Raw genomic sequence first — 27,736 nt, 5'->3', positions numbered from 1 at the left:
CTGACCTCCATTCATTAAAAGATTTCAACAGAAAACAACTAGCTGGACTAAACTCCCTCGATCCGTGGTAGGGAGGTGTAACTTAATCAAGATGATCTGGGCCCCTCAATGACTTTATATTCTGCACAACATCCCTGTTTGGATTCCTATACTGATCTTTAGAAGATTGGATATGGTGTTTGGCTCCTTAATCTGGTGGATGCCACGCCTCGGATTGAACTAGAAACTCTACAGGAGGCTAAATATATGGGAGGCCCCGAGGTTCCCAATCCTTCTCTTTATTATATTGTGGCCCAGTTACAACACTTTCCAGCCTGGCGGGACAATACACACCCAGACCTGGTCAGTTCACTTCTTCTAAGGATTGTGTCCACAGATCATTTAGAGGAATGCCTGGAAGTAGGTGAGTTCAAAGCCCTAGCACAGTTCCCCACTCTAGCACTGATTGACAGAATTTGGAGCAAGGCCAAATATTATTTCCAATCTCAAGGTTTTACCACATTCACACGTATCCTTAATAACCAGAACTACCCGGAGCTTCTTAAACTGGAGGGGGTGATCTCAGTGGAAAGAGTGTCTTGAGTGGGGGAGGGGTGACAACACTAAGGGAGAGAGTGTCCTCAGAAGGGTAAGGGTGTCCCCAGTGCAGGAAAGGAGGGGAAGGGGTGTCTTCAGAGGAGGAAAAGAGAGGAATAGGTATCTTCAGTGGAGAGGGTGTCTTTAGTGGGGGAGGGGTGTCCTCTATGGGGGGAGAAAGGGGGTGTTCTTAGTGGAGGACGGGAAGGGTTTTTTGGGTAAATGACACCAGATCAAAGTCCTCCTGAGAAGTTCCTAAAAAGACAACTGTCTTGTCTATGTAAAAAGATAGCTTTAGCTGAATCTTAGAAAGCACAGCTTATTATACGGGGGCTAGGAGGTAAACTGGCCCCAGCTTTGTTTGTGGACAGGGAGGAGTTCAATGGTCTGTTTACACAAGTCCTAAACAGAAGCTCCATTGTTCTCTGAGTTTCATTTCTCCAGAAGGAAGAACCTGTTCTGGCTGTACAGATCACACAGGTGGAGTCTACACTGCAGTCTGCATTGTCAGCCGAGCAGCTGAAGGAGTCCAACATCTAAACGTCTACTAATCAGGCGTACTCTTGGAGCACCACCTACACAAGACTCACCTCGTCCATCTAGACTGCTCACTAGAGCTTCTTCTACAGCCTCTGACCCATCACTTCCTTCCTCTGCTGGAGGCACATTGTTGGGATCTATAGAGGGACAACACCGGCCTCGTTTTGTACATCAGAATCAAGGAAACAGAAGAGATCCGGCCACAGGGGAGGTAGGAAACATCAACGCTACAACAAGGGATCTCCCACTCATCCAACCATCCCAACAGATGATTCATCATCAACAGAAATAGACGGAATTGTCACCTTCTCCTCAGCTGGACTGACATCGGGTAAGATGGACCTTCTGGGGAAAGGTTTGGGCTTTAGCCCTAAAGGTATCATGAAGAAGTTTTTGTTGGCACAGGACTTGTATAGATGTGTCAGGAATATTAGATAGAAGGGACATTATTCTTGGAGAGGTGATATTGAGGGATCATCTGTAGTCACACCACTGAGTAGGTCTGTCTGAGGTTTACAGACAAAATGGAAGTTTCCACCACCCACTACATATGCAGCAGCAGAAATGTTTCTTCATTTGGATGATAAAGATGGTAAAGTATGACAGTCTATAATCAGGAACTCTGGGGTCATATCCTAATAATGGGACCATTGAGGAGAAAGGTGCATTGCCATCATTAGCAGCAAGGGGAGATATAACATTGAAGCCAGCTGATAAGGGGGGATGGGTGGTCATTATGGACACAGCATGTGATGACAATGAGACACTGGAGAGAGCAAAGTCTGGTGCAGCTCTGCATAGGAACCAATCAGCTATGTCAAAGCTTAATTGAACAAGCTGAAGTCAGACCCTGATTGGCCCCCATGCACAGCTGCCCCAGATTTTGCACACTCCAGTTTTAGTAAATCAGCCCCATTGTGTCCATCTGAGATGGTTTGTGCCAGATCCCGGGTTGTGAGTTCCATTCAGTACAATGTCTTTGGGTTCTCTTGCTAGTTGACTGCCCCCTTGTTAGTTGAGGTGTTTGTAGTCATAGAGGTGTTGGGTCATGATGGGATGATGTTGTGTCAGGTGAATGGTAGGCTCTGACCTGGTTTTATCTGCCAGCTCTGTGTTGATTCGCTGAGTTTTCTATTGTTTGTTATGTCCATCCTTGGAATTAGGGAGGACAGTATGATGTTGGAGTGAGGACATTTTTGTTGTGCGGTCTCTGTTAGTTGTAATAGTTTATTCTCAGAGGCTTCCTTTTGTCCCTGGAGGATGTTTGGGTCGGTGTGTATGATGATATGTTTGGGTCGGTGTGTATGATGATATGTTTGGGTCGGTGTGTATGATGATATGTTTGGGTCGGTGTGTATGATGATATGTTTGGGTCGGTGTGTATGATGATATGTTTGGGTCGGTGTGTATGATGATATGTTTGGGTCGGTGTGTATGATGATATGTTTGGGTCTGTGTGTATGATGATATGTTTGGGTCGGTGTGTATGATGATATGTTTGGGTCGGTGTGTATGATGATATGTTTGGGTCGGTGTGTATGATGATATGTTTGGGTCTGTGTGTATGATGATACGTTTGGGTCGGTGTGTATGATGATACGTTTGGGTCGGTGTGTATGATGATACGTTTGGGTCTGTGTGTATGATGATATGTTTGGGTCGGTGTGTATGATGATATGTTTGGGTCTGTGTGTATGATGATACGTTTGGGTCGGTGTGTATGATGATACGTTTGGGTCGGTGTGTATGATGATACGTTTGGGTCTGTGTGTATGATGATATGTTTGGGTCGGTGTGTATGATGATATGTTTGGGTCGGTGTGTATGATGATATGTTTGGGGTCGGTGTGTATGATGATATGTTTGGGTCAGTGTGTATGATGATACGTTTGGGTCGGTGTGTATGATGATATGTTTGGGTCGGTGTGTATGATGATATGTTTGGGTCGGTGTGTATGATGATATGTTTGGGTCGGTGTGTATGATGATATGTTTGGGTCGGTGTGTATGATGATATGTTTGGGTCGGTGTGTATGATGATATGTTTGGGTCGGTGTGTATGATGATATGTTTGGGTCGGTGTGTATGATGATACGTTTGGGTCGGTGTGTATGATGATATGTTTGGGTCGGTGTGTATGATGATATGTTTGGGGTTGGTGAAATACGGATCATTGATGACTCCTATCGCTTGTTCAGTTGTTGGACTTGAATTTTGTTGTCTCTTGTTCCTGGGAAGAGCCGTTTGGTGTTTAGATATTTCCCATTGGAGTCTATTATTAACAAAAAGAATCCGGAGTTTGTTGGCTGTTCTTGTGGTTTGATGACTGTTTGTTTGTAGGGATGGGCTTCATGTTCCAGTTGAACCTAAGTTTGATTTGAACATGGGCCGTTCATGTGTTCGGCAAACACAAAAAGTACGGGTGTTCAGTGGGCTGTTTGCCCACCGCGCCCCACAATGCACTGCACCCTGACAGTGCATTGTGATTGGACAAAGCAATGCACCTAACCACAAGTCAGGTGTAATACTTTGACCAATCACAGCGTGTGGTGATGTCACAAGGGGGTGGGGTATATAAAAACTGTTGTCATGGCCCCAGCTGTCAGACAGTCGGGAGCCAGTGTCGCAAGCAGAGCTTTTTCCCCCTTTTTTGGGTAGCGGTGGTGGCAGGATCGTGATTGATGTTGGATCTACTTTGGGGGACATTTTTTTTAAAATGTTTATTTTTAATAAAGGACTTGTCAAAGATTGACTCCTATCACTTTTTACACTACACTTTTTTTTGTGAATGGATAGCAGTATCATATACCGCCAACTCATTCACATAGGCGAGGTGCTGGGATCTTGGGGTCCCCTTGTTAAAGGGGGCTTTCAGATTCTAATAAGCCCCCAGGCTGCAGACCCCCACAACCACAGGACACAGTTGTGGGAAAGAGGCCCTTGTCCCCATCAATATGTGGACAAGGTGCTTTGGGGGGCTCCTGACCCAAAGCACCTCCCCATGTTGAGGGCATGTGTCCTGGTATGGTTCAGGAAGGGGGGCACTCTCCACCCTTTTCCTGACCTGCCAGGCTGCATACTTAGATAAGGGTCTGGTATGGATTTTGGGGGGACCCCCATGCCATTTTTAACCAATAGCCATCCGGCCAATAGCTATTTGGTGGCCAGAAAAAGGCAGTAGATTTCCGGGTGGCGTCCTCCCGCACATGCACAGTTTTTGCACTTGCAGAGCGCGCAGCAGCGCAATCTGTCACCGGCCGTGTACCTCGAACATGGCCGATGACAGATCTGTGTACCAGCCCCGTTGCTGGTACCATGTGACCTGCTGTGACCAATCACAGCAGGTCACATGACAGTTGTATACAATGGATGGCTTCATTCATGCCATCCATTGTATACTAGTGTGTCTAGCTGTGAATGGTCACAGCGATCACATGCACATGTCATGTGACTATCTGTGTCCAAATCACAGCTAAGCACAAAAAAAAAAAAACCCTGAATGAATTGATGTCATTCAGGTAAATGCTTGCTTATAGCAAAGTAATTCTTTGCTATAAGCACATTGTGTAAAAAAAAAAAAAAATACTGATCACTTCCCCAAAGTAGTACAATGTTACTATGGTAACATTGTACTACTTTGGACATAGTAAAATATAAAAAAAAATATTAAAAAAGAAAAAAAATTAATAAAAAATTAAAAATAATAATTAAAAAAAAAAAATATATATATATATATATATATTTTTTTTTTTTCATACTGTCGCCAGTCAGTGTCCCTGATCACCGCCATGCCAGTTATATGATGATGCTGTACTGCACTGGTGACAGTATGTAAAAACATAGTGAAAATAATTTTTTTTATTTTTTCGTTTTCCGAAAAATTCTGACAAAAAAAATACAACTTCAAAAAACTCGCCATGCCTCTTATGAAGTACGTTGGACTGTGTAATTTGCAAAAAGGGGTCATTTGGGGGATATCTGTCCTGTCCTGACATTTGGGGGATATCTGTACTGTTCTGACATTTGGGGGATATCTGTACCATTCTGACATTTGGGGGATATCTGTACTGTCCTGACATTTGGGGGATATCTGTACCGTCCTGACATTTGGGGGATATATGTACCGTTCTGACATTTGGGGGATATCTGTACCGTCCTGACATTTAGGGGATATCTGTACTGTCCTGACATTTGGGGGATATCTGTACTGTTCTGACAATTGGGGGATATTTGTACTGTCCTGACATTTGGGGGATATCTGTACTGTTCTGACATTCTTGGTCCTCAAGAAATTAGATTGGCTGTCAGTACTTCAGGATTGATCAATATTCAGATATCTCCCATAGTTTGTAAACTCTATAACTTCCCTACAGACTAAAAAATACATCCTAATTTGGGTTATTTTCACCAAAGACATGTAGCAGAATACATCTCGTCCTAAATTTATGAAGAACAATTATTTATTTGCAAACTTTTATAACAGAAACAAAGAAAAATGTGTTTTTTCAAAATTTTTGGTTGTTTTTCGTTAATTTAGCAAAAAAATAAAAACTGCAGCAGTGATTAAATACCACCAGAAGAAAGCTCTAGTTGTGTGAAGAAAATGATAACATTTTAGTTTGGGTACAATGTTGTATGACCGCGCAATTGTCATTCAAAGTGTGAGAGCGCTGAAACCTGAAAATCGGCCTGGGCAGGAAGGGGGTAAAAGTGCCCGGTATGGAAGGGGTTAAAAAAAAATTGTCTGGAAGGTTCCTCTCAAAATCCATACCAGTCTCGATGGGCTTGCTTTTTTTTAATTGATGGGCAGTGCTGACAATTCTTTTGACATTCAGCTGTCAGCAGGAAACCCCACTGACACCAGGAACATGAATGAATGTCTCACTACTAAAATACCGCGTGACTTCATCATAGAACTCATGCCGGATATTAGTAACTGAGCCGTATCTTCATACTCAGATGCGGTAAGACACCTCTCAGTCCTTCGTGTTCGACATTCACTGTAGAACATTCTGTAGGTTCGGATGTTTGACCGCGACCTGAACAGGGGGGTGTTCGGCCATCACTATTTGTGGTCTCAGGATTAGTAGAGTTGTCTTGGCTATTGCTGGTCTTTGTCTTGTTACATTTCGGAAGCTGATTGGTCTCACCGGTCTGTTGTTCCTTGATGGGTACTTTGTATAAATCATCCTCTTTGATTCTCTTTCCTGGTTGTTGAGCTCCATTTGTATCTTTGGTGTCATTATCTCTTCCCTCAGTTGAGGGTTTTCTTGGTGTAATTGTTACATTTTAGACTGAATTTCTAGGATAGATCTTTGGGGGTATTTTTAGTGTTTTTAGCTCCTCTCTCAGCTTCTCATTTACATTTTTCTCACCTGTCTTTGAAGTTTTTCTTTTAATTGAACAAAGTCTCTCCCTAGCTGAGATTAAGCTTCCAATTTTTGGATCCTTAGATGCACTTTCTGAACGAACCTGCAAATCGAATCCAAGCATTCTGGTTATCAACTCATACTCCCACCAGGCATGGATTGAGCAGGTGAACCCCATAATAATACATGAAAACCTAACTTCTCCTAGGAGACTTATGGCTCTCTGGCAGAACTGGCTGGATACTCCGGTACTCACTCCCCATACTTCATTTGTCATAGGTTTTTATAGGTTTAACTTTTTTAGGCCCCTAAAAATGGACCCGGCCAATTGTACCCTACTAAATGGTGACTACATTGGAGGCCGATACTTGGTGTATGATCCTGTAGACACAGGCCTACTTGAACGGAGTCAGCTATCTATGTATGTACTGGGGAGAGTTACTTGCCATGTACAGGTGAATTGTTCTACGTTACTTCTTTTTTCTCTTTTCATTTGTTTATAGAAAGTAAAAGTGACACCAGAGACAAAGCAAGTTATTGTTCTGTATGATCTGTAACATTGCCACAACTGCTTATACATGAGAATGTATGACTCCATTGTCTGGGCTGAATGTTGGATATACTGTGTGCACTTAAAAACTTAAATAATACAATTTAGTTTAATTCAAAAAAAATATTTTATATATATATACAGTATATATACAAATGATGATGTACATATGCTTTCTATATATATAACACAGGTGTCAAACACCTGCATCCAGATCCTGCCCTCTAAGTTATTTCATGTAGCCCTTACACCTCTCCTGCAGGTACCCCCTTGTCTCCTCCCCCACCTTGTCTCAGCAGTCAGCAGCAGAGAGGAGAAAAGAACTCCTCTGCCAAATCCTGCACCTCTCAGTGCAGCTGCAGCATCCCCTCATCTCCACCTCCTTTGGTCTCAGCATTCAGCAGACTCTAGTAATTGAGTCAACTTCTCCTCTGGTCCTCCTCCAGACCCTGCACTTTCTGCTTTCCCGCTCTGCTCCCAAAGGATGTGCACGGTGATGTTAGGGAGGGTGTGGGGTTCTTGGCATCTGATGTAATGGGGGGGGGGGGTGAGGTGCTCTGGACATCTAGTCTTACAGTTACAACTGGCCCTTTGAGGACAACCATAATACTGACACAGCCTGCGAGGATATATAAGATATATTTATTAATGATCATTAAAAATAAAAACCAACTTTAGCCCTTTTATATAGAATTCTGATTTGTATTTTTCTTTCTGTACAGGTGGATTGATGAACCACGTTTTTGGTCATGCTGGTCCTCGTGAATACAACTCAGTCACATGGGAAACCAAACATCTGGGTGTCTTAATTGACTGAAAGTTTTAATTGCAGTTCACTGGAGGAGTCACACAGGACACAAGTCATATCAGTGTTCTAAATGTCATAAGTGCTTTGGGTCCTCTTCAACACTGATCCAACCTCAGAGGACAACATGAGAAAAGTCATTTCAGTGTTCTGGATGTGACAATTGCTTTACAGTAAAGTCCAACCCATGTATACATAAGAGGAGTCATTTCAAGCTATTTCTTTTTGGAACGTGACAAAGATTTTACAATGGAGGCAAAACATATCACACACCAGAAGGTTCACACTGGAGAGAAGCCATATCAGTGTTCTGAATGTGACAAAGCTTTTACATGGAAGTCACAGCTTATCAGACACCAGAGGATTCACACTGGAGAGAAGTCATATCAGTGTTCTGAATGTGACAAAGTGTTTACACAGAAGTCATGTCTTATCATACACCAGAGGATTCACACTGGAGAGAAGTCATATCAGTGTTCTGAATGTGACAAAGTGTTTACACAGAAGTCACATCTTATCACACACCAGAAGGTTCACACTGGAGAGAAGCCATATCAGTGTTCTGAATGTGACAAAGCTTTTACATGGAAGTCACATCTTATCAGACACCAGAGGATTCACACTGGAGAGAAGTCATATCAGTGTTCTGAATGTGGCAAAGCTTTTACATGGAAGTCATATCTTATCACACACCAGAGGATTCACACTGGAGAGAAGTCATATCAGTGTTCTGAATGTGACAAAGTGTTTACACAGAAGTCATATCTTATCACACACCAGAGGATTCACACTGGAGAGAAGCTATATCAGTGTTCTGAATGTGACAAAGCTTTTACACAGAAGTCAGATCTTATATCACACCAGATGATCCACACTGGAGAGAAGCCATATCAGTGTTCTGAGTGTGGCAAAGCTTTTACACAGAAGTCAAATCTTATCATACACCAGAGGATTCACACTGGAGAGAAGTCATATCAGTGTTCTGAATGTGACAAAGCTTTTACAAGGAGGTCACATCTTATCAGACACAAGAGGATTCACACTGGAGAGAAGTCATATCAGTGTTCTGAATGTGATAAAGCTTTTACACAGAAGTCAAGTCTAAACACACACCAGAGGATTCACACTGGAGAGAAGTCATATCAGTGTTCTGAATGTGACAAAGCTTTTGCACATAAGTCATATTTTATCAGGCACCAGAGGATGCACACTGGAGAGAAGCCATATCTGTTCTGAATGTGACAAAGCTTTTTTAACCAAGAAAGAGCTTATCATACACCAGACGGTTCACACTGGAGAGAAGTCATATCAGTGTTCTGAATGTGACAAAGCTTTTACATGGAAGTCATATCTTATCATACACCAGATGATCCACACTGGAGAGAAACCACATTAGTGTTCTGAATGTGATAAAACATTTACACAGAAGTCAGTTCTCATAGTACACCAGAGGGTCCACACTGTAGAGCAGCCATATTAGTGTTCTGAATGTGATAAAACTTTTAAACGGAGAGGAAACCTTGTCATACATGAGAGGGTTCATACTGGAGAGAAGCCATATCAATGTTCAGAATGTCCTATTAGATTCACAGGCCCAATGTCTTCCCACAAACTAAGGAAGACATGATGTTACTTAAAAAAAAAAAAATTTGAACAAACAGGACTCTAATGATCGGATTCATCGGGTTTAGTGCTTATGTCCTTCAGAAACACACCTAGAAGGCCTGTCAATATTTCACCTTTGGACATTTCTTCAGACAAGCAGCAATGACTGAACTGTATTCCTCATCATTCTCATCTTTATCCTTTTTTATGGAGCATTGACTGAACATGTAATGCATTTTCATCATTCACTAACTGAGCTATGTTCCCATGTGTTTTCTTCATTGCCAGAATCTGACCAACCAATACATGACCAACAATGCCTCAGTACCAGAGTCTAGGATGGGGTCCAATGGCTTCTTGCCAAGCCTCTGAAACCTCATTAGGAGAGTCCAATCCATGTTCTTTTGAGAATTGATACACCATGAGCTAGGCTTGAGGGTTCCAGCTAAGCCCACCTTGTCCACACCTCCCATTACATGTACCCCCTCTCTCCCATGATCAATGCCTCCTTTCCATGTTCCATCTCCTCTCATGGATGACATCTTTGCAGGCAGGTCTGTAGCTGAGATACCAGCCAGATAGAGGTCTATGTTTGGTTAGAGAGTAACTTCTTAAGCTGGTGTAGGCCTTCCAACATGGAGTTAATGCTGTTTTAGGGGACATATTCAACAGTATCACCTAATCCCAGCTGGCCACTTATGTTTCATCTGGTTTTCTCAAAAGGGATTCTATCAGGTGAAGATTGGATGTCATTATTTTTTTTTTCTCCAGCTATTGCTCATCTCCATAAACTATTCACAGGGTACAACTGCAAGAGATCTGAACTTACAAAGTGCTAAGTGTGCGGTCATATTCCTACCACTTCTTCTGGGGGACTGAAATTCCTCTTATTGGGGTTCACCTCAATGACTCTGAATGAACGGGTCCCTTTTTGGGGCAAAGTGTGCAAAGAGCACTAATTATTCCTGGAAATGCTAAGACATCGACACTAAAGTGTAACAATGGGCAAAATCAATAATTACATAAATGGTGCAATCTGTCATTAGCATAAACGTTTTATGTTTTCTGAGTCTCCCCTTGTAACATTTTTATTACCTGTTGACCCTCCCAGTAGATCTGTTTTTTTCTGCTTCATGTAGAAGGCCAAGCTATTTGGAAAAAATTAAAGTTGGGGGGGTAGAAAACACCATATAACACTGCTGGGGGTGCTTACAACTGTCAACTTCCATTCATATGGGGGGTTGAACCTAATAGAAATCCTGTTGCTGTAACTGCTGAAGAAGCGTTAGCTGGAGTTGGACTTTACTTGTTGTGTGTCTTACTTATAATCTATCTAAGACTTCCCTGTACAGGGTGACAACGCTGCTGTGTAATGTTCCTGCAGAATGATCAGGGTTGTCACCCTGTTACAGAAGGTGGAGAAATAACAGATCTACAGACAGGACCAACAACTGATACAACTATGTTGCAGAGGGAACTCTGGGAATGCTAATGACAGATTGCATTACACATTCAGTTAGCAGACTTCCTGCTGTTGGTCTTCTGTTTGAATTGTGTTCTGATATTTACTGTCCTGCTGTAAAAGGTGTAAATGATTGCCCACATGTTTCCTGTAGTAGCAGGGACTACAAACTCATATCAGGAATATTAGGATGGGTACTTACCCAAGGGGATCACCTTTTTGGATTTGTAAGAAACATTTCACATGGTTTCTGAAATTCCATTAATGACACCGACAAGGGGAGTCTCACTTACTTCACTAACAATAGGAGAGCCAATCACAGGCCAGTAACATTTCATGGTTTCTCAATAGAAACAATTGAGTACTGTCCGTGATACTTTTTTTATTTATTTGCACTAACATACAATTTTGAGGACAAGCTTTCGGGGAATGTCTCCTTCTTCAAGGTCTAAGCAGTACTACTCACAAAGTTAGCAGAATGTTAGAAGAGATGAAAGAAAAAAAAAAGGAGGCTAGAGATAAGATGCAGTCAAAGCGAGGGGGGAGGGGGGGATACTACACTCACACAGAGGGGGTCAAGCTACAGCTAATAGTCATAAAACTGTTGGATAATGGTTGAGGAATCCCATGTCCAAATTCAGGCCGTTATCTCTTGTGTCAAATAGAATTATCATTCTTAGTTCAAAAGTTTTTCTTTCCTGAATGGATTTGAAATTTCCTTTAAGTACTAAAACATTGAGGTCTCCCATTGTGTGGTCTGGTTGGGTGAAATGGTGTCCTACAGGTGTGCACAGGTCATCTTCTTTATGTTCCTTGATGGTATGTCTGTGCAGATTCATCCTTGTTTGCAACTTCTGTCCTGTTTCACCAACATAGGATCCTTTGCTGCATTTTCTGCACTGGATAAGGTACACAACATTACTAGAGGTGCAGCTGTATGATCCGGAGATATTGAAGATCCCTTTTGAGTGTCGGACACTTTTTGATGGATGATTTGGTTGCACAGTTTGCAGCGTTTCTTATTGCAGGGTTTGCTTCCATTATTTGTGACATCATCATCAGAAGAAAGTTTCCTACTGATTAGTTTATTTCTGAGGTTGGGGGGTTGGGGAAGTTGCAAACAAGGATGAATTTGCACAGACGTACCATCAAGGAACATAAAGAAGATGACCTCTGCACAACTGTAGGACACCATTTCAGTCAGGCGATGGTCCTGGTGGTCATGGTCTTGTTCTCCTTCAGGTCCTCTCACCTTGTACATGGTGGCATGGTCTTGTTGTGTGGGAATGAGCAGGAGGGGCTCGGGGTTCTCTTGTACCCAATCAGCTTGTTGTGGATGAAAGATGAAAGTGTCTTCTGGGAATTTACAGGGATTTGGATGTTTAGAGTGTTACAAAAGTGGGCGTGGCTTGTGTTAATGAGGGGTGTGTCATATGTTAGTCAGTTTTTTAGAATAGATTATATAAATGGTGTAAATAGATCAACAATTTATCTCTTTTCTTCTGTTGTTAAAGTGTCACATTTAATAAAGTTGAATTATAATTTCATCACACAATACCGTGGTCTGGGTTCTTCTACAACACATCCCCCCAAAAATGTCCTCTTCCAGTTATAGGGGTCTGGTGGAATGGGACACCAGCTGATGGTATCTCTTAGGCCCCTTGTACATGGGGGGGTCCAGCCCCTGTGGGTGCAATGCTGGCATTATAATACACCTGGTAGGCACAGGTACAGCGTCCAGCCCCGCTGCCTGCAGCCTGTCAAAGTCTACACTACAGCTGGACGGGGCTCAATGCTGCACCACGTTTACCTCGTGTTTAGGGCGCTTCGTGTTCAGGGAGAAATGACCGCCATCCTGATCAGACAAAGCATAAAGAAGATGTAGTCAGGTGCAGTCTGCTTCTTCTACTGTAGGGGGCACCCAACCAGGGGGACATCCCAGCCTGGAGAGGAAGTCGGGGGACACTTGGTTTCTCTGTGGTTTCCTGGTTCCTGGAGACTGTGTGGAATGAAGGGGTCCATGGAGTCCTGGAGACATTTTTAATTTTTTGGTTTACATGTTTTAAAAACCATTTATACCTTAAAATTACTTAAAACCCCAAATATTATATATATTTCTTCACAACAGCAGACACACTAGAGGATAAATTGTTAGTAGTTCTGATGTTTTATGATTTTTATTATTTTACACAATATTAGTGCAATGATTTATGAAAGGTACAATTTCAGTTAAAAATACAGTAAAGTTAATTTCTGGGACATAAATGTAATTTATTATCTAAGGTTTCAGTAAAATATAAAAGATACATTTCCCCGCACTGAATATAATGGGATCCCACATAACAGTCGCTGTTCATATTCAGAATTCCTTTCTTACAATGGGATCTTGTGTCCAGATAAAATCTTTTATAGATCCCTTTGTGACATTGTGTTCTCATTGTAAAATCCTAGATTTGTAAATCTGTCGCTGATATTTATAATGGTTTTGTCCAGAAAAAGAATGGAGTGATGTGGAGAGATGGAAACATATGTATAGATGAAAGATTGGTCTGTTGACTCCCCAGAGCTCCTTTCCATGAGAGATGTTTGTTCCCCCCCCCCAGAGCTGAACAATGGTACGTTCCTGAATGGCCAGGCAGCTGGTTTGTTGAATCCAGAGTCTACATACAAGATGCCTCCACAGTGTACATTGATGGGGCTGGGAAGGCTGGTACATGTTGTTCATTTGCTCCGGGTGCAGGAGATAGGACAGAATCCCATTGTTGCCGGGTGTCCTCGCTTTCCTCAATTCTGTACTCACTTCATTTACAAAAGCAAACTATGTGAGTGGAGAAGGTGATTGTATCCGGCTGGAGCTCAGACCTGGCAGGGACTTCGGGATTTTGGGCCTCTAACGTCTAAGACAAATATAGTCTGAGTTGGAGAGAAGATAAAATATCATTTCTTCTCAGAGACATTCTGAGGGGTTTTCCACAATTTGTAATTGCTGACAATTCTTTTGTGGACATTCAGCTGTCAGGGGGGAAACCTGCTGACAGATGAGGAGTCATCGGTTAGGGGTGTGACCGCCTGATTTCCAGCCAATCATTAACAACCAGATATATTTCACACAGAATTCAGATCAGTCCATCAATTGTCAACAGATGAGAATTCAGAGAAAGCTCCACCCTCATTCCTTCTCTGCCAATCAAGGATCTCACTCCAGTTACCCAGTCACCGTGGGCATGATTTCCTTGACATCCATCATTGGGATAAAATAAGCCCCATTGTTGGTGTCAGTGAGATAAAATAAGCCCCATTGTTGGTGTCAGTGAGATAAAATAAGCCCCATTGTTGGTGTCAGTGAGATAAAATAAGCTCCATTGTTGGTGTCAGTGAGAATAAAGTGTACGCCCAGCATTGGTGGACAGTGGTGGTACTTATCTGATCCCACCCTCCCACTACCTCTCTGCTGATGTCAGAATTATACTTTCACTGTAGGAAAGGAGATGACGGCTCCCAGCAGTCGGGTATAATTGCAGTGCCTGGTGATGGAACCCAGAGAAAGTTCCGGAGTCATCACCTCACTGCCACTCTAAAGAGTCGTGGAACCAACCAGTCATGGAAAGGATCAATGGAGAACATTTGGAAACAACAAAGGTTCAAACTATGAGACATTTCTTGGAGCTGCAGTTCCTCTGAGCTTCACCAGGTGATGACCTCCCTTCTACCCAGACAGGAAGTGATGTCAGGTACAGACAGGAAGTGATGTCAGGTACAGACGGGAAGTGATGTCAGGAACAGAAAGGAAGTGATGTTAGGTACAAATGGGAAGTGATGTCAGGTACAGACAGGGCTGTATATGATATATTCATGGCCAATGCGCTCTGTACACAAGGCTGTATATTATATACTCCTGACCACTGCACTCTGTACACAGGGCTGTATATGACATGTTCCTGACCACTGCACTCTGTATGATGGGCTGTACGTGACATGTTCCAAACCACTGCACTCCTTTTGCTGAGCCATGTATGACATGTTCCTGACCAATGACCACTTCTAAATGCTGGGCTGTATAAGACATGATCTTACGCACTGTGCGCTGTACATGACATACTACTTCTGACTACTTCACTCTGTATGAGGACTGTATATCATCTACTCCTGACCACTACACTCTGGGATGTAAATCACATACTGACCACTACACTCTGTATTCTGGGATGTAAATCACATACTCCTGACCACTAGACTGTACTCTGGAATGGAAATCACATACTCCTGACCACTACACTCTGTACTCTGGAATGGAAATCACATACTCCTGACCACTACACTCTGTACTCTGGAATGGAAATCACATACTCCTGACCACTACACTCTGTACTCTGGAATGGAAATCACATACTCCTGACCACTACACTCTGTACTCTGGAATGGAAATCACATACTCCTGACTAGAGATGAGCGAAGTATTCAAAAATTCGATTCGGCTGATTCGCCAAATTTGCGAATAAATTTGATTCGAGTCGAATATATTCGCTGTGAATTTAACTTATAAAAGGGTGTTTCTAGGCTTCAGAGAGCCTTTATATTAGTGCAGAACACTGTACCTTTAATTTAAATGCCCTTGGAGTCTGCTGGGGAAGAGAAATAATACTGTCAGTCAGTATGACATGCAGATGAGTGCCGTCGATCTTAGAATCACCGCACACTTCACTCATTTGGGCAGTCACAGGGTCAAAACCAGAGTGTGGAGCCACAGTGTGGCGGTGGAGGCAGCAGCAATGGGAGGCCATACAGCACCCTATGACAAAATGGAACCCACCAGCAGTGTGCGGAGACCTGAAAGTGGCACATGGCAGAGTGTGGCGATGGAGACAGCAGCAATGGGAGGCCGTACAGGGACCCATGACACACTCTGGACCTGGCAGCAGCATGAGGAGGCGGTAAAGGGGCCCATGACAGATTACGGGCCTGGCAGCAGCATGAGGAGTCGGTACGGGGGCCCATGGCAGATTACGGGCCTGGCAGCAGCAATGGGAGGCCATACAGCACCCTATGACAAAATGGAACCCACCAGCAGTGTGCGGATACCTGAAAGTGGTTCATGGCAGAGTGTGGCGATGGAGACAGCAGCAATGGGAGGCCGTACAGGGACCCATGACACACTCTGGACCTGGCAGCAGCATGAGGAGGCGGTACAGGGGCCCATGACAGATTACGGGCCTGGCAGCAGCATGAGGAGTCGGTACGGGGGCCCATGGCAGATTACGGGCCTGGCAGCAGCAATGGGAGGCCATACAGCACCCTATGACAAAATGGAACCCACCAGCAGTGTGCGGAGACCTGAAAGTGGCACATGGCAGAGTGTGGCGATGGAGACAGCAGCAATGGGAGGCCGTACAGGGACCCATGACACACTCTGGACCTGGCAGCAGCATGAGGAGGCGGTACAGGGGCCCATGACAGATTACGGGCCTGGCAGCAGCATGAGGAGTCGGTACGGGGGCCCATGGCAGATTACAGGCCTGGCAGCAGCAATGGGAGGCCATACAGCACCCTATGACAAAATGGAACCCACCAGCAGTGTGCGGAGACCTGAAAGTGGCACATGGCAGAGTGTGGCGATGGAGACAGCAGCAATGGGAGGCCGTACAGGGACCCATGACACACTCTGGACCTGGCAGCAGCATGAGGAGGCGGTACAGGGGCCCATGACAGATTACGGGCCTGGCAGCAGCATGAGGAGTCGGTACGGGGGCCCATGGCAGATTACGGGCCTGGCAGCAGCAATGGGAGGCCATACAGCACCCTATGACAAAATGGAACCCACCAGCAGTGTGTGGAGACCTGAAAGTGGCACATGGCAGAGTGTGGCGATGGAGACAGCAGCAATGGGAGGCCGTACAGGGACCCATGACACACTCTGGACCTGGCAGCAGCATGAGGAGGTGGTACAGGGGCCCATGACAGATTACGGGCCTGGCAGCAGCATGAGGAGGCGGTACAGGGGCCCATGACAGATTACGGGCCTGGCAGCAGCATGAGGAGTCGGTACGGGGGCCCATGGCAGATTACGGGCCTGGCAGCAGCAATGGGAGGCCATACAGCACCCTATGACAAAATGGAACCCACCAGCAGTGTGCGGAGACCTGAAAGTGGCACATGGCAGAGTGTGGCGATGGAGACAGCAGCAATGGGAGGCTGTACAGGGACCCATGACACACTCTGGACCTGGCAGCAGCATGAGGAGGCGGTACAGGGGCCCATGACAGATTACGGGCCTGGCAGCAGCATGAGGAGTCGGTACGGGGGCCCATGGCAGATTACGGGCCTGGAAGCAGCAATGGGATGCCATACAGCACCCTATGACAAAATGGAACCCACCAGCAGTGTGCGGAGACCTGAAAGTGGCTCATGGCAGAGTGTGGCGATGGAGACAGCAGCAATGGGAGGCCGTACAGGGACCCATGACACACTCTGGACCTGGCAGCAGCATGAGGAGGCGGTACAGGGGCCCATGACAGATTACGGGCCTGGCAGCAGCATGAGGAGTCGGTACGGGGGCCCATGGCAGATTACGGGCCTGGCAGCAGCAATGGGAGGCCATACAGCACCCTATGACAAAATGGAACCCACCAGCAGTGTGCGGAGACCTGAAAGTGGCACATGGCAGAGTGTGGCGATGGAGACAGCAGCAATGGGAGGCCGTACAGGGACCCATGACACACTCTGGACCTGGCAGCAGCATGAGGAGGCGGTACAGGGGCCCATGACAGATTACGGGCCTGGCAGCAGCATGAGGAGTCGGTACGGGGGCCCATGGCAGATTACGGGCCTGGCAGCAGCAATGGGAGGCCATACAGCACCCTATGACAAAATGGAACCCACCAGCAGTGTGAGGAGACCTGAAAGTGGCACATGGCAGAGTGTGGCGATGGAGACAGCAGCAATGGGAGGCCGTACAGGGACCCATGACACACTCTGGACCTGGCAGCAGCATGAGGAGGCGGTACAGGGGCCCATGACAGATTACGGGCCTGGCAGCAGCAATGGGAGGCCATACAGCACCCTATGACAAAATGGAACCCACCAGCAGTGTGAGGAGACCTGAAAGTGGCACATGGCAGAGTGTGGCGATGGAGACAGCAGCAATGGGAGGCCGTACAGGGACCCATGACACACTCTGGACCTGGCAGCAGCATGAGGAGGCGGTACAGGGGCCCATGACAGATTACGGGCCTGGCAGCAGCATGAGGAGTCGGTACGGGGGCCCATGGCAGATTATGGGCCTAACAGCAGCAATGGGAGGCCATACAGCACCCTATGACAAAATGGAACCCACCAGCAGTGTGAGGAGACCTGAAAGTGGCACATGGCAGAGTGTGGCGATGGAGACAGCAGCAATGGGAGGCCGTACAGGGACCCATGACACACTCTGGACCTGGCAGCAGCATGAGGAGGCGGTAAAGGGGCCCATGACAGATTACGGGCCTGGCAGCAGCATGAGGAGTCGGTACGGGGGCCCATGGCAGATTACGGGCCTGGCAGCAGCAATGGGAGGCCATACAGCACCCTATGACAAAATGGAACCCACCAGCAGTGTGCGGAGACCTGAAAGTGGCACATGGCAGAGTGTGGCGATGGAGACAGCAGCAATGGGAGGCCGTACAGGGACCCATGACACACTCTGGACCTGGCAGCAGCATGAGGAGGCGGTACAGGGGCCCATGACAGATTACGGGCCTGGCAGCAGCATGAGGAGTCGTTACGGGGGCCCATGGCAGATTACGGGCCTGTCAGCAGCAATGGGAGGCCATACAGCACCCTATGACAAAATGGAACCCACCAGCAGTGTGCGGACACCTGAAAGAGGCACATGGCAGAGTGTGGCGATGGAGACAGCAGCAATGGGAGGCCGTACAGGGACCCATGACACACTCTGGACCTGGCAGCAGCATGAGGAGGCAGTACAGGGGCCCATGACAGAATACGGGCCTGGCAGCAGCATGAAGAGTCGGTACGGGGGCCCATGGCAGATTACGGGCCTGGCAGCAGCAATGGGAGGCCATACAGCACCCTATGACAAAATGGAACCCACCAGCAGTGTGAGGAGACCTGAACGTGGCACATGGCAGAGTGTGGCGATGGAGACAGCAGCAATGGGAGGCCGTACAGGGACCCATGACACATTCTGGACCTGGCAGCAGCATGAGGAGGCGGTACAGGGGCCCATGACAGATTACGGGCCTGGCAGCAGCATGAGGAGTCGGTACGGGGGCCCATGGCAGATTACGGGCCTGGCAGCAGCAATGGGAGGCCATACAGCACCCTATGACAAAATGGAACCCACCAGCAGTGTGAGGAGACCTGAAAGTGGCACATGGCAGAGTGTGGCGATGGAGACAGCAGCAATGGGAGGTCGTACAGGGACCCATGACACACTCTGGACCTGGCAGCAGCATGAGGAGGCGGTACAGGGGCCCATGACAGATTACGGGCCTGGCAGCAGCATGAGGAGTCGGTACGGGGGCCCATGGCAGATTACGGGCCTGGCAGCAGCAATGGGAGGCCATACAGCACCCTATGACAAAATGGAACCCACCAGCAGTGTGAGGAGACCTGAAAGTGGCACATGGCAGAGTGTGGCGATGGAGACAGCAGCAATGGGAGGCCGTACAGGGACCCATGACACACTCTGGACCTGGCAGCAGCATGAGGAGGCGGTACAGGGGCCCATGACAGATTACGGGCCTGGCAGCAGCATGAGGAGTCGGTACGGGGGCCCATGGCAGATTACGGGCCTGGCAGAAGCAATGGGAGGCCATACAGCACCCTATGACAAAATGGAACCCACCAGCAGTGTGAGGAGACCTGAAAGTGGCACATGGCAGAGTGTGGCGATGGAGACAGCAGCAATGGGAGGCCGTACAGGGACCCATGACACACTCTGGACCTGGCAGCAGCATGAGGAGGCGGTACAGGGGCCCATGACAGATTACGGGCCTGGCAGCAGCAATGGGAGGCCATACAGCACCCTATGACAAAATGGAACCCACCAGCAGTGTGAGGAGACCTGAAAGTGGCACATGGCAGAGTGTGGCGATGGAGACAGCAGCAATGGGAGGCCGTACAGGGACCCATGACACACTCTGGACCTGGCAGCAGCATGAGGAGGCGGTAAAGGGGCCCATGACAGATTACGGGCCTGGCAGCAGCATGAGGAGTCGGTACGGGGGCCCATGGCAGATTACGGGCCTGGCAGCAGCAATGGGAGGCCATACAGCACCCTATGACAAAATGGAACCCACCAGCAGTGTGCGGAGACCTGAAAGTGGCACATGGCAGAGTGTGGCGATGGAGACAGCAGCAATGGGAGGCCGTACAGGGACCCATGACACACTCTGGACCTGGCAGCAGCATGAGGAGGTGGTACAGGGGCCCATGACAGATTACGGGCCTGGCAGCAGCATGAGGAGTCGGTATGGGGGCCCATGGCAGATTACGGGCCTGGCAGCAGCAATGGGAGGCCATACAGCACCCTATGACAAAATGGAACCCACCAGCAGTGTGCGGAGACCTGAAAGTGGCACATGGCAGAGTGTGGCGATGGAGACAGCAGCAATGGGAGGCCGTACAGGGACCCATGACACACTCTGGACCTGGCAGCAGCATGAGGAGGCGGTACAGGGGCCCATGACAGATTACGGGCCTGGCAGCAGCATGAGGAGTCGTTACGGGGGCCCATGGCAGATTATGGGCCTGGCAGCAGCAATGGGAGGCCATACAGCACCCTATGACAAAATGGAACCCACCAGCAGTGTGCGGAGACCTGAAAGAGGCACATGGCAGAGTGTGGCGATGGAGACAGCAGCAATGGGAGGCCGTACAGGGACCCATGACACACTCTGGACCTGGCAGCAGCATGAGGAGGCGGTACAGGAGCCCATGACAGATTACGGGCCTGGCAGCAGCATGAGGAGTCGGTACGGGGGCCCATGGCAGATTACGGGCCTGGCAGCAGCAATGGGAGGCCATACAGCACCCTATGACAAAATGGAACCCACCAGCAGTGTGAGGAGACCTGAAAGTGGCACATGGCAGAGTGTGGCGATGGAGACAGCAGCAATGGGAGGCCGTACAGGGACCCATGACACACTCTGGACCTGGTAGCAGCATGAGGAGGCGGTACAGGGGCCCATGACAGATTACGGGCCTGGCAGCAGCAATGGGATGCCATACAGCACCCTATGACAAAATGGAACCCACCAGCAGTGTGAGGAGACCTGAAAGTGGCACATGGCAGAGTGTGGCGATGGAGACAGCAGCAATGGGAGGCCGTACAGGGACCCATGACACACTCTGGACCTGGCAGCAGCATGAGGAGGCGGTACAGGGGCCCATGGCAGATTACGTGCCTGGCAGCAGCAATGGGAGGCCATACAGCACCCTATGACAAAATGGAACCCACCAGCAGTGTGCGGAGACCTGAAAGTGGCACATGGCAGAGTGTGGCGATGGAGACAGCAGCAATGGGAGGCCGTATAGGGACCCATGACACACTCTGGACCTGGCAGCAGCATGAGGAGGCGGTACAGGGGCCCATGACAGATTACGGGCCTGGCAGCAGCATGAGGAGTCGGTACGGGGGCCCATAGCAGATTACGGGCCTGGCAGCAGCAATGGGAGGCCATACAGCACCCTATGACAAAATGGAACCCACCAGCAGTGTGAGGAGACCTGAAAGTGGCACATGGCAGAGTGTGGCGATGGAGACAGCAGCAATGGGAGGCCGTACAGGGACCCATGACACACTCTGGACCTGGCAGCAGCATGAGCAGGTGGTACAGGGGCCCATGACAGATTACGGGCCTGGCAGCAGCAATGGGAGGCCATACAGCACCCTATGACAAAATGGAACCCACCAGCAGTGTGAGGAGACCTGAAAGTGGCACATGGCAGAGTGTGGCGATGGGGACAGGAGCAATGGGAGGCCGTACAGGGACCCATGACACACTCTGGACCTGGCAGCAGCATGAGGAGGCGGTACAGGGGCCCATGACAGATTACGGGCTTGGCCGCAGCATGAGGAGTCGGTACGGGGGCCCATGGCAGAGTACGGGCCTGGCAGCAGCAATGGGAGGCCATACAGCACCCTATGACAAAATGGAACCCACCAGCAGTGTGAGGAGACCTGAAAGTGGCACATGGCAGAGTGTGGCGATGGAGACAGCAGCAATGGGAGGCCGTACAGGGACCCATGACACACTCTGGACCTGGCAGCAGCATGAGGAGGCGGTACAGGGGCCCATGACAGATTACGGGCCTGGCAGCAGCATGAGGAGTCGGTACGGGGGCCCATGGCAGATTACGGGCCTGGCAGCAGCAATGGGAGGCTATACAGCACCCTATGACAAAATGGAACCCACCAGCAGTGTGAGGAGACCTGAAAGTGGCACATGGCAGAGTGTGGCGATGGAGACAGCAGCAATGGGAGGCCGTACAGGGACCCATGACACACTCTGGACCTGGCAGCAGCATGAGGAGGCGGTACAGGGGCCCATGACAGATTACGGGCCTGGCAGCAGCATGAGGAGTCGGTACGGGGGCCCATGGCAGATTACGGGCCTGGCAGCAGCAATGGGAGGCCATACAGCACCCTATGACAAAATGGAACCCACCAGCAGTGTGAGGAGACCTGAAAGTGGCACATGGCAGAGTGTGGCGATGGAGACAGCAGCAATGGGAGGCCGTACAGGGACCCATGACACACTCTGGACCTGGCAGCAGCATGAGGAGGCGGTACAGGGGCCCATGACAGATTACGGGCCTGGCAGCAGCAATGGGAGGCCATACAGCACCCTATGACAAAATGGAACCCACCAGCAGTGTGAGGAGACCTGAAAGTGGCACATGGCAGAGTGTGGCGATGGAGACAGCAGCAATGGGAGGCCGTACAGGGACCCATGACACACTCTGGACCTGGCAGCAGCATGAGGAGGCGGTAAAGGGGCCCATGACAGATTACGGGCCTGGCAGCAGCATGAGGAGTCGGTACGGGGGCCCATGGCAGATTACGGGCCTGGCAGCAGCAATGGGAGGCCATACAGCACCCTATGACAAAATGGAACCCACCAGCAGTGTGCGGAGACCTGAAAGTGGCACATGGCAGAGCGTGGCGATGGAGACAGCAGCAATGGGAGGCCGTACAGGGACCCATGACACACTCTGGACCTGGCAGCAGCATGAGGAGGCGGTACAGGGGCCCATGACAGATTACGGGCCTGGCAGCAGCATGAGGAGTCGGTACGGGGGCTCATGGCAGATTACGGGCCTGGCAGCAGCAATGGGAGGCCATACAGCACCCTATGACAAAATGGAACCCACCAGCAGTGTGAGGAGACCTGAAAGTGGCACATGGCAGAGTGTGGCGATGGAGACAGCAGCAATGGGAGGCCGTACAGGGACCCATGACACACTCTGGACCTGGTAGCAGCATGAGGAGGCGGTACAGGGGCCCATGACAGATTACGGGCCTGGCAGCAGCAATGGGATGCCATACAGCACCCTATGACAAAATGGAACCCACCAGCAGTGTGCGGAGACCTGAACGTGGCACATGGCAGAGTGTGGCGATGGAGACAGCAGCAATGGGAGGCCGTACAGGGACCCATGACACACTCTGGACCTGGCAGCAGCATGAGGAGTTGGTACGGGGGCCCATGGCAGATTACGGGCCTGGCAGCAGCAATGGGAGGCCATACAGCACCCTATGACAAAATGGAACCCACCAGCAGTGTGAGGAGACCTGAAAGTGGCACATGGCAGAGTGTGGCGATGGAGACAGCAGCAATGGGAGGCCGTACAGGGACCCATGACACACTCTGGACCTGGCAGCAGCATGAGGAGGCGGTACAGGGGCCCATGACAGATTACGGGCTTGGCAGCAGCATGAGGAGTCGGTACGAGGGCCCATGGCAGATTACAGGCCTGGCAGCAGCAATGGGAGGCCATACAGCACCCTATGACAAAATGGAACCCACCAGCAGTGTGCGGAGACCTGAAAGTGGCACATGGCAGAGTGTGGCGATGGAGACAGCAGCAATGGGAGGCCATACAGGGACCCATGACACACTCTGGACCTGGCAGCAGCATGAGGAGGCGGTACAGGGGCCCATGACAGATTACGGGCCTGGCAGCAGCATGAGGAGTCGGTACGGGGGCCCATGGCAGAGTACGGGCCTGGCAGCAGCAATGGGAGGCCATACAGCACCCTATGACAAAATGGAACCCACCAGCAGTGTGAGGAGACCTGAAAGTGGCACATGGCAGAGTGTGGCGATGGAGACAGCAGCAATGGGAGGCCGTACAGGGACCCATGACACACTCTGGACCTGGCAGCAGCATGAGGAGGCGGTACAGGGGCCCATGACAGATTACGGGCCTGGCAGCAGCATGAGGAGTCGGTACGGGGGCCCATGGCAGATTACGGGCCTGGCAGCAGCAATGGGAGGCCATACAGCACCCTATGACAAAATGGAACCCACCAGCAGTGTGCAGGTGCAGCACAGCGTGACACCGTTGCGCCCTGCACATGTGATATGCCGGTCGGGTAATGGGACTTGGCACGGGGGTGGCGGCTGAGGACACGGCGGAAGAAGAGGTGGTAGAGGCGGACATCTTTGCTGGACCAAGGACGTGCAAACGTGGAGGCAAAAGCGGCGTGACCTGTCCAAGTTGCTGGTGCGGCTGTGCCGGCACCACGTTCACCCAGTGGGCCCTAAATGACATGTACTGTCCCTGACCGTAGTTACAGCTCCACACGTCGGCACTGCCGTGCACTTTGGCAGAGACCGACATGCTCAAAGACTGGCCCACCATCTCTTCTACATGTGAATGCAGGGCTGGCACTGCCTTTTTGGCGAAGAAATGCCGGCTTGGCACTCTCCACCGCGGCTCGGCACAAGCCATCATTTCTCGGAAAGGTGCTGAGTCCACCACTTGGAAAGGGAGGGACTGCAGAACCAGCAACTTGGACAGGAGGACGTTCAGCTTCTGCACCGTCGGGTGCGTGCTCGCAAACTGTTGTCTCTTGGAAACGGATTCCAAGAAAGACTGCTGACGGAATCCGTGAAGAGGAGTAGCAGGAGAAGGAGCATCTGAACGAGCGGAAGATGCCAACGAGCGACAACTCCCCTCAGCAGAGGTGTTGGAGCCTTGACTGGCTGATAGAGGGCGATTGACGTCGGGTGACGGAGCAAGTAACGGAGCGGGGGCTGGGGCAGGCAGAACCGCCGTATCTTTATCACGGTTTTCCCAGGCCACCGAATGGCGACACTGCATATGCTGACGCAACGCTGTAGTCCCAACATGGGCCCCCTGGCCACGCTTGACTTTCTGGCCACATAGTCGACATACAGCTACGTTTACTTCCTCGGGCGGCTTGACGAAAAATTGCCACACCGCCGAGTAGGAAACTTTGCCCCCGCTACTCCTCACTGGCTGACTGCTACTTCCTCCGTGCACACCGGCACCACTACTGGCCGTGGTGGTAGGCTGCAGTGGAGCTGGTGCTCTACTCCGTGGCCGTTTGGCTCCACTGACACTGCTGCGACCCTGCTGCCTCCTGGGCAACCCACCGACTGTTTTGCTCGCTGCCAAGCTGGCACCCTCTTCTCCTGATGATGCGGAAGCAATAGCCTGATGACGACGAGGCTGCCAAGTGTGATCAGCCTCATCATCATCAATTAGGGTTTCCGCCTCACTACTAGCCCCCTCGGCTGCGTGTGGGTCAGGAGACAGACCTGTCTCTAGACCGGCTACCGAGCCACTCTCCTCGCCAGTACTTCTTCGCCTGGCTGCTGAAGAGGCGGATGTCTCCCCCGTTCCTGACCGCCCTCTGTTAGCTCTTCCTCACTGTACAGTGGGGCTGAGCCCACAGCATGCGATACTTCGCTTGGTGAGGGAACACCAAAGGACAGGGGCAGGTAGAGGACACGTGATTTCAGTGGGCTTGCTCCCGGGCCATGCCAACTAACGGTTGTGTCTGACGTACCCACCGACCGTTGGCTGTAGGTGTCAGAGGTGACCTGGGAAGAGTAAGACGACCGAGCCAACCAATCGATGACTGCAGGGTTGTCGGTGGAGACACGACCGCTGGATGACACCGGGAGCACTGGCCTCTGGCTGCGACTAGTGCTGCCTCGACCCCTTCCTCTGCTGCCACGTCTGCTCGCTCCTGAAACATTGCCTCCTCTGCCACTCCTCTGCGTGTTGTCTGACATACTCTTTAATTCTATAAGCACCCCAAAAATAACGTAACGATTCTGTGTCCCTGAGTAACAATTCTGTGTCCCTGAGTAACGATTCTGTGTCCCTGAGTAACGATTCTGTGTCCCTGTGTAACGATTCTGTGTCCCTCAGTAACGATTCTGTGTCCCTCAGTAACAATTCTGTGTCCCTGAGTAACGATTCTGTGTCCCTGAGTAACGATTCTGTGTCCCTGAGTAACGATTCTGTGTCCCTGAGTAACAATTCTGTGTCCCTGAGTAACGATTCTGTGTGCCTGAGTAATGATTCTGTGTCCCTGAGTAACAATTCTGTGTCCCTGAGTAACGATTCTGTGTCCCTCAGTAACGATTCTGTGTCCCTGAGTAACAATTCTGTGTCCCTGAGTAACAATTCTGTGTCCCTGAGTAACGATTCTGTGTCCCTCAGTAACGATTCTGTGTCCCTGAGTAACAATTCTCTGTCCCTGAGTAACAATTCTTTGTCTGTCCCTGAGTAACAATTCTGTGTCTGTCCCTGAGTAACAATTCTGTGTCTCTGAGTAACAATTCTGTGTCCCTGAGTAACGATTCTGTGTCCCTGAGTAACGATTCTGTGTCCCTGAGTAACGATTCTGTGTCTCCTGAGTAACGATTCTGTGTCCCTGAGTAACGATTCTGTGTCCCTGAGTAACGATTCTGTGTCCCTCAGTAACGATTCTGTGTCCCTGAGTAACAATTCTGTGTCCCTGAGTAACAATTCTGTGTCCCTGAGTAACAATTCTGTGTCTGTCCCTGAGTAACAATTCTGTGTCCCTGAGTAACAATTCTGTGTCTGTCCCTGAGTAACAATTCTGTGTCCCTGAGTAACGATTCTGTGTCCCTGAGTAACGATTCTGTGTCCCTGAGTAACAATTCTGTGTCCCTGAGTAACGATTCTGTGTCCCTCAGTAACGATTCTGTGTCCCTGAGTAACGATTCTGTGTCCCTGAGTAACAATTCTGTGTCCCTGAGTAACAATTCTGTGTCCCTGAGTAACGATTCTGTGTCTGTCCCTGAGTAACAATTCTGTGTCCCTGAGTAACGATTCTGTGTCCCTGAGTAACAATTCTGTGTCCCTGAGTAACGATTCTGTGTCCCTGAGTAACGATTCTGTGTCCCTGAGTAACAATTCTGTGTCTGTCCCTGAGTAACGATTCTGTGTCCCTGAGTAACAATTCTGTGTCCCTGAGTAACGATTCTGTGGCCCTAAAGTCTCTGTGGCCCTAACTCTGTCCCTTCATACAGACAGGTCTGTCTCTCTTGAATGACCGGAGGCTAATGGAGAATTCTAAGATGGCCGCGATTTATAGCTCCACCATTACACAGTGCTGGCTGGCTGGCTGCTGATTGGCTAATGCGATCACATGTCATGAATGAATGCATTATGGGTCAGCGCGCCTTGTCTGCGCGCCTTCCCAGAGATCCCCGCTCCGTCGCCACACATGTCGCCGCCATTTTTGGGAAAATTCGATTCGTGCATCCGAAGTTGGCTAATCTTCGGATTCGTCGCGAATCGAATATTTCCCAATCTTCGAA

The 27,736-nt window shown here is 49.2% G+C and overlaps 2 protein-coding genes across 2 annotated transcripts in view; one reads left to right on the top strand and one right to left on the bottom strand.

The window, feature by feature from the left end:
• Nucleotides 1-27,736, bottom strand: part of LOC149450619 (uncharacterized) — a 225,844-nt gene that overhangs the window by 168,173 nt on the left and 29,935 nt on the right. The window lies entirely within an intron of this gene.
• Nucleotides 8,031-9,938, top strand: LOC149450621 (uncharacterized). The gene has a single exon (XM_089691688.1). It carries the CDS (start codon nucleotides 8,090-8,092, stop codon nucleotides 9,074-9,076), a length of 987 nt encoding a protein of 328 aa, XP_089547814.1. The 5' UTR covers nucleotides 8,031-8,089; the 3' UTR covers nucleotides 9,077-9,938.

The sequence above is a fragment of the Staurois parvus genome, unplaced genomic scaffold, assembly GCF_062004578.1.
Source record: "Staurois parvus isolate SC_StPar_1 unplaced genomic scaffold, SC_StPar_1.0 ptg000569l, whole genome shotgun sequence".
In the NCBI taxonomy this organism is placed as follows: domain Eukaryota; kingdom Metazoa; phylum Chordata; class Amphibia; order Anura; family Ranidae; genus Staurois; species Staurois parvus.
The sequence above is the reverse complement of the archived record's forward strand: the minus strand, read 5'-3'. Positions and strand labels throughout refer to the sequence as shown.

Coding starts and splice junctions, on each gene's coding strand:
- LOC149450621 (XM_089691688.1), top strand. CDS start 8,090: ATGGAGGCAAAACATATCACACACCAGAAGGTTCACACTGGAGAGAAG.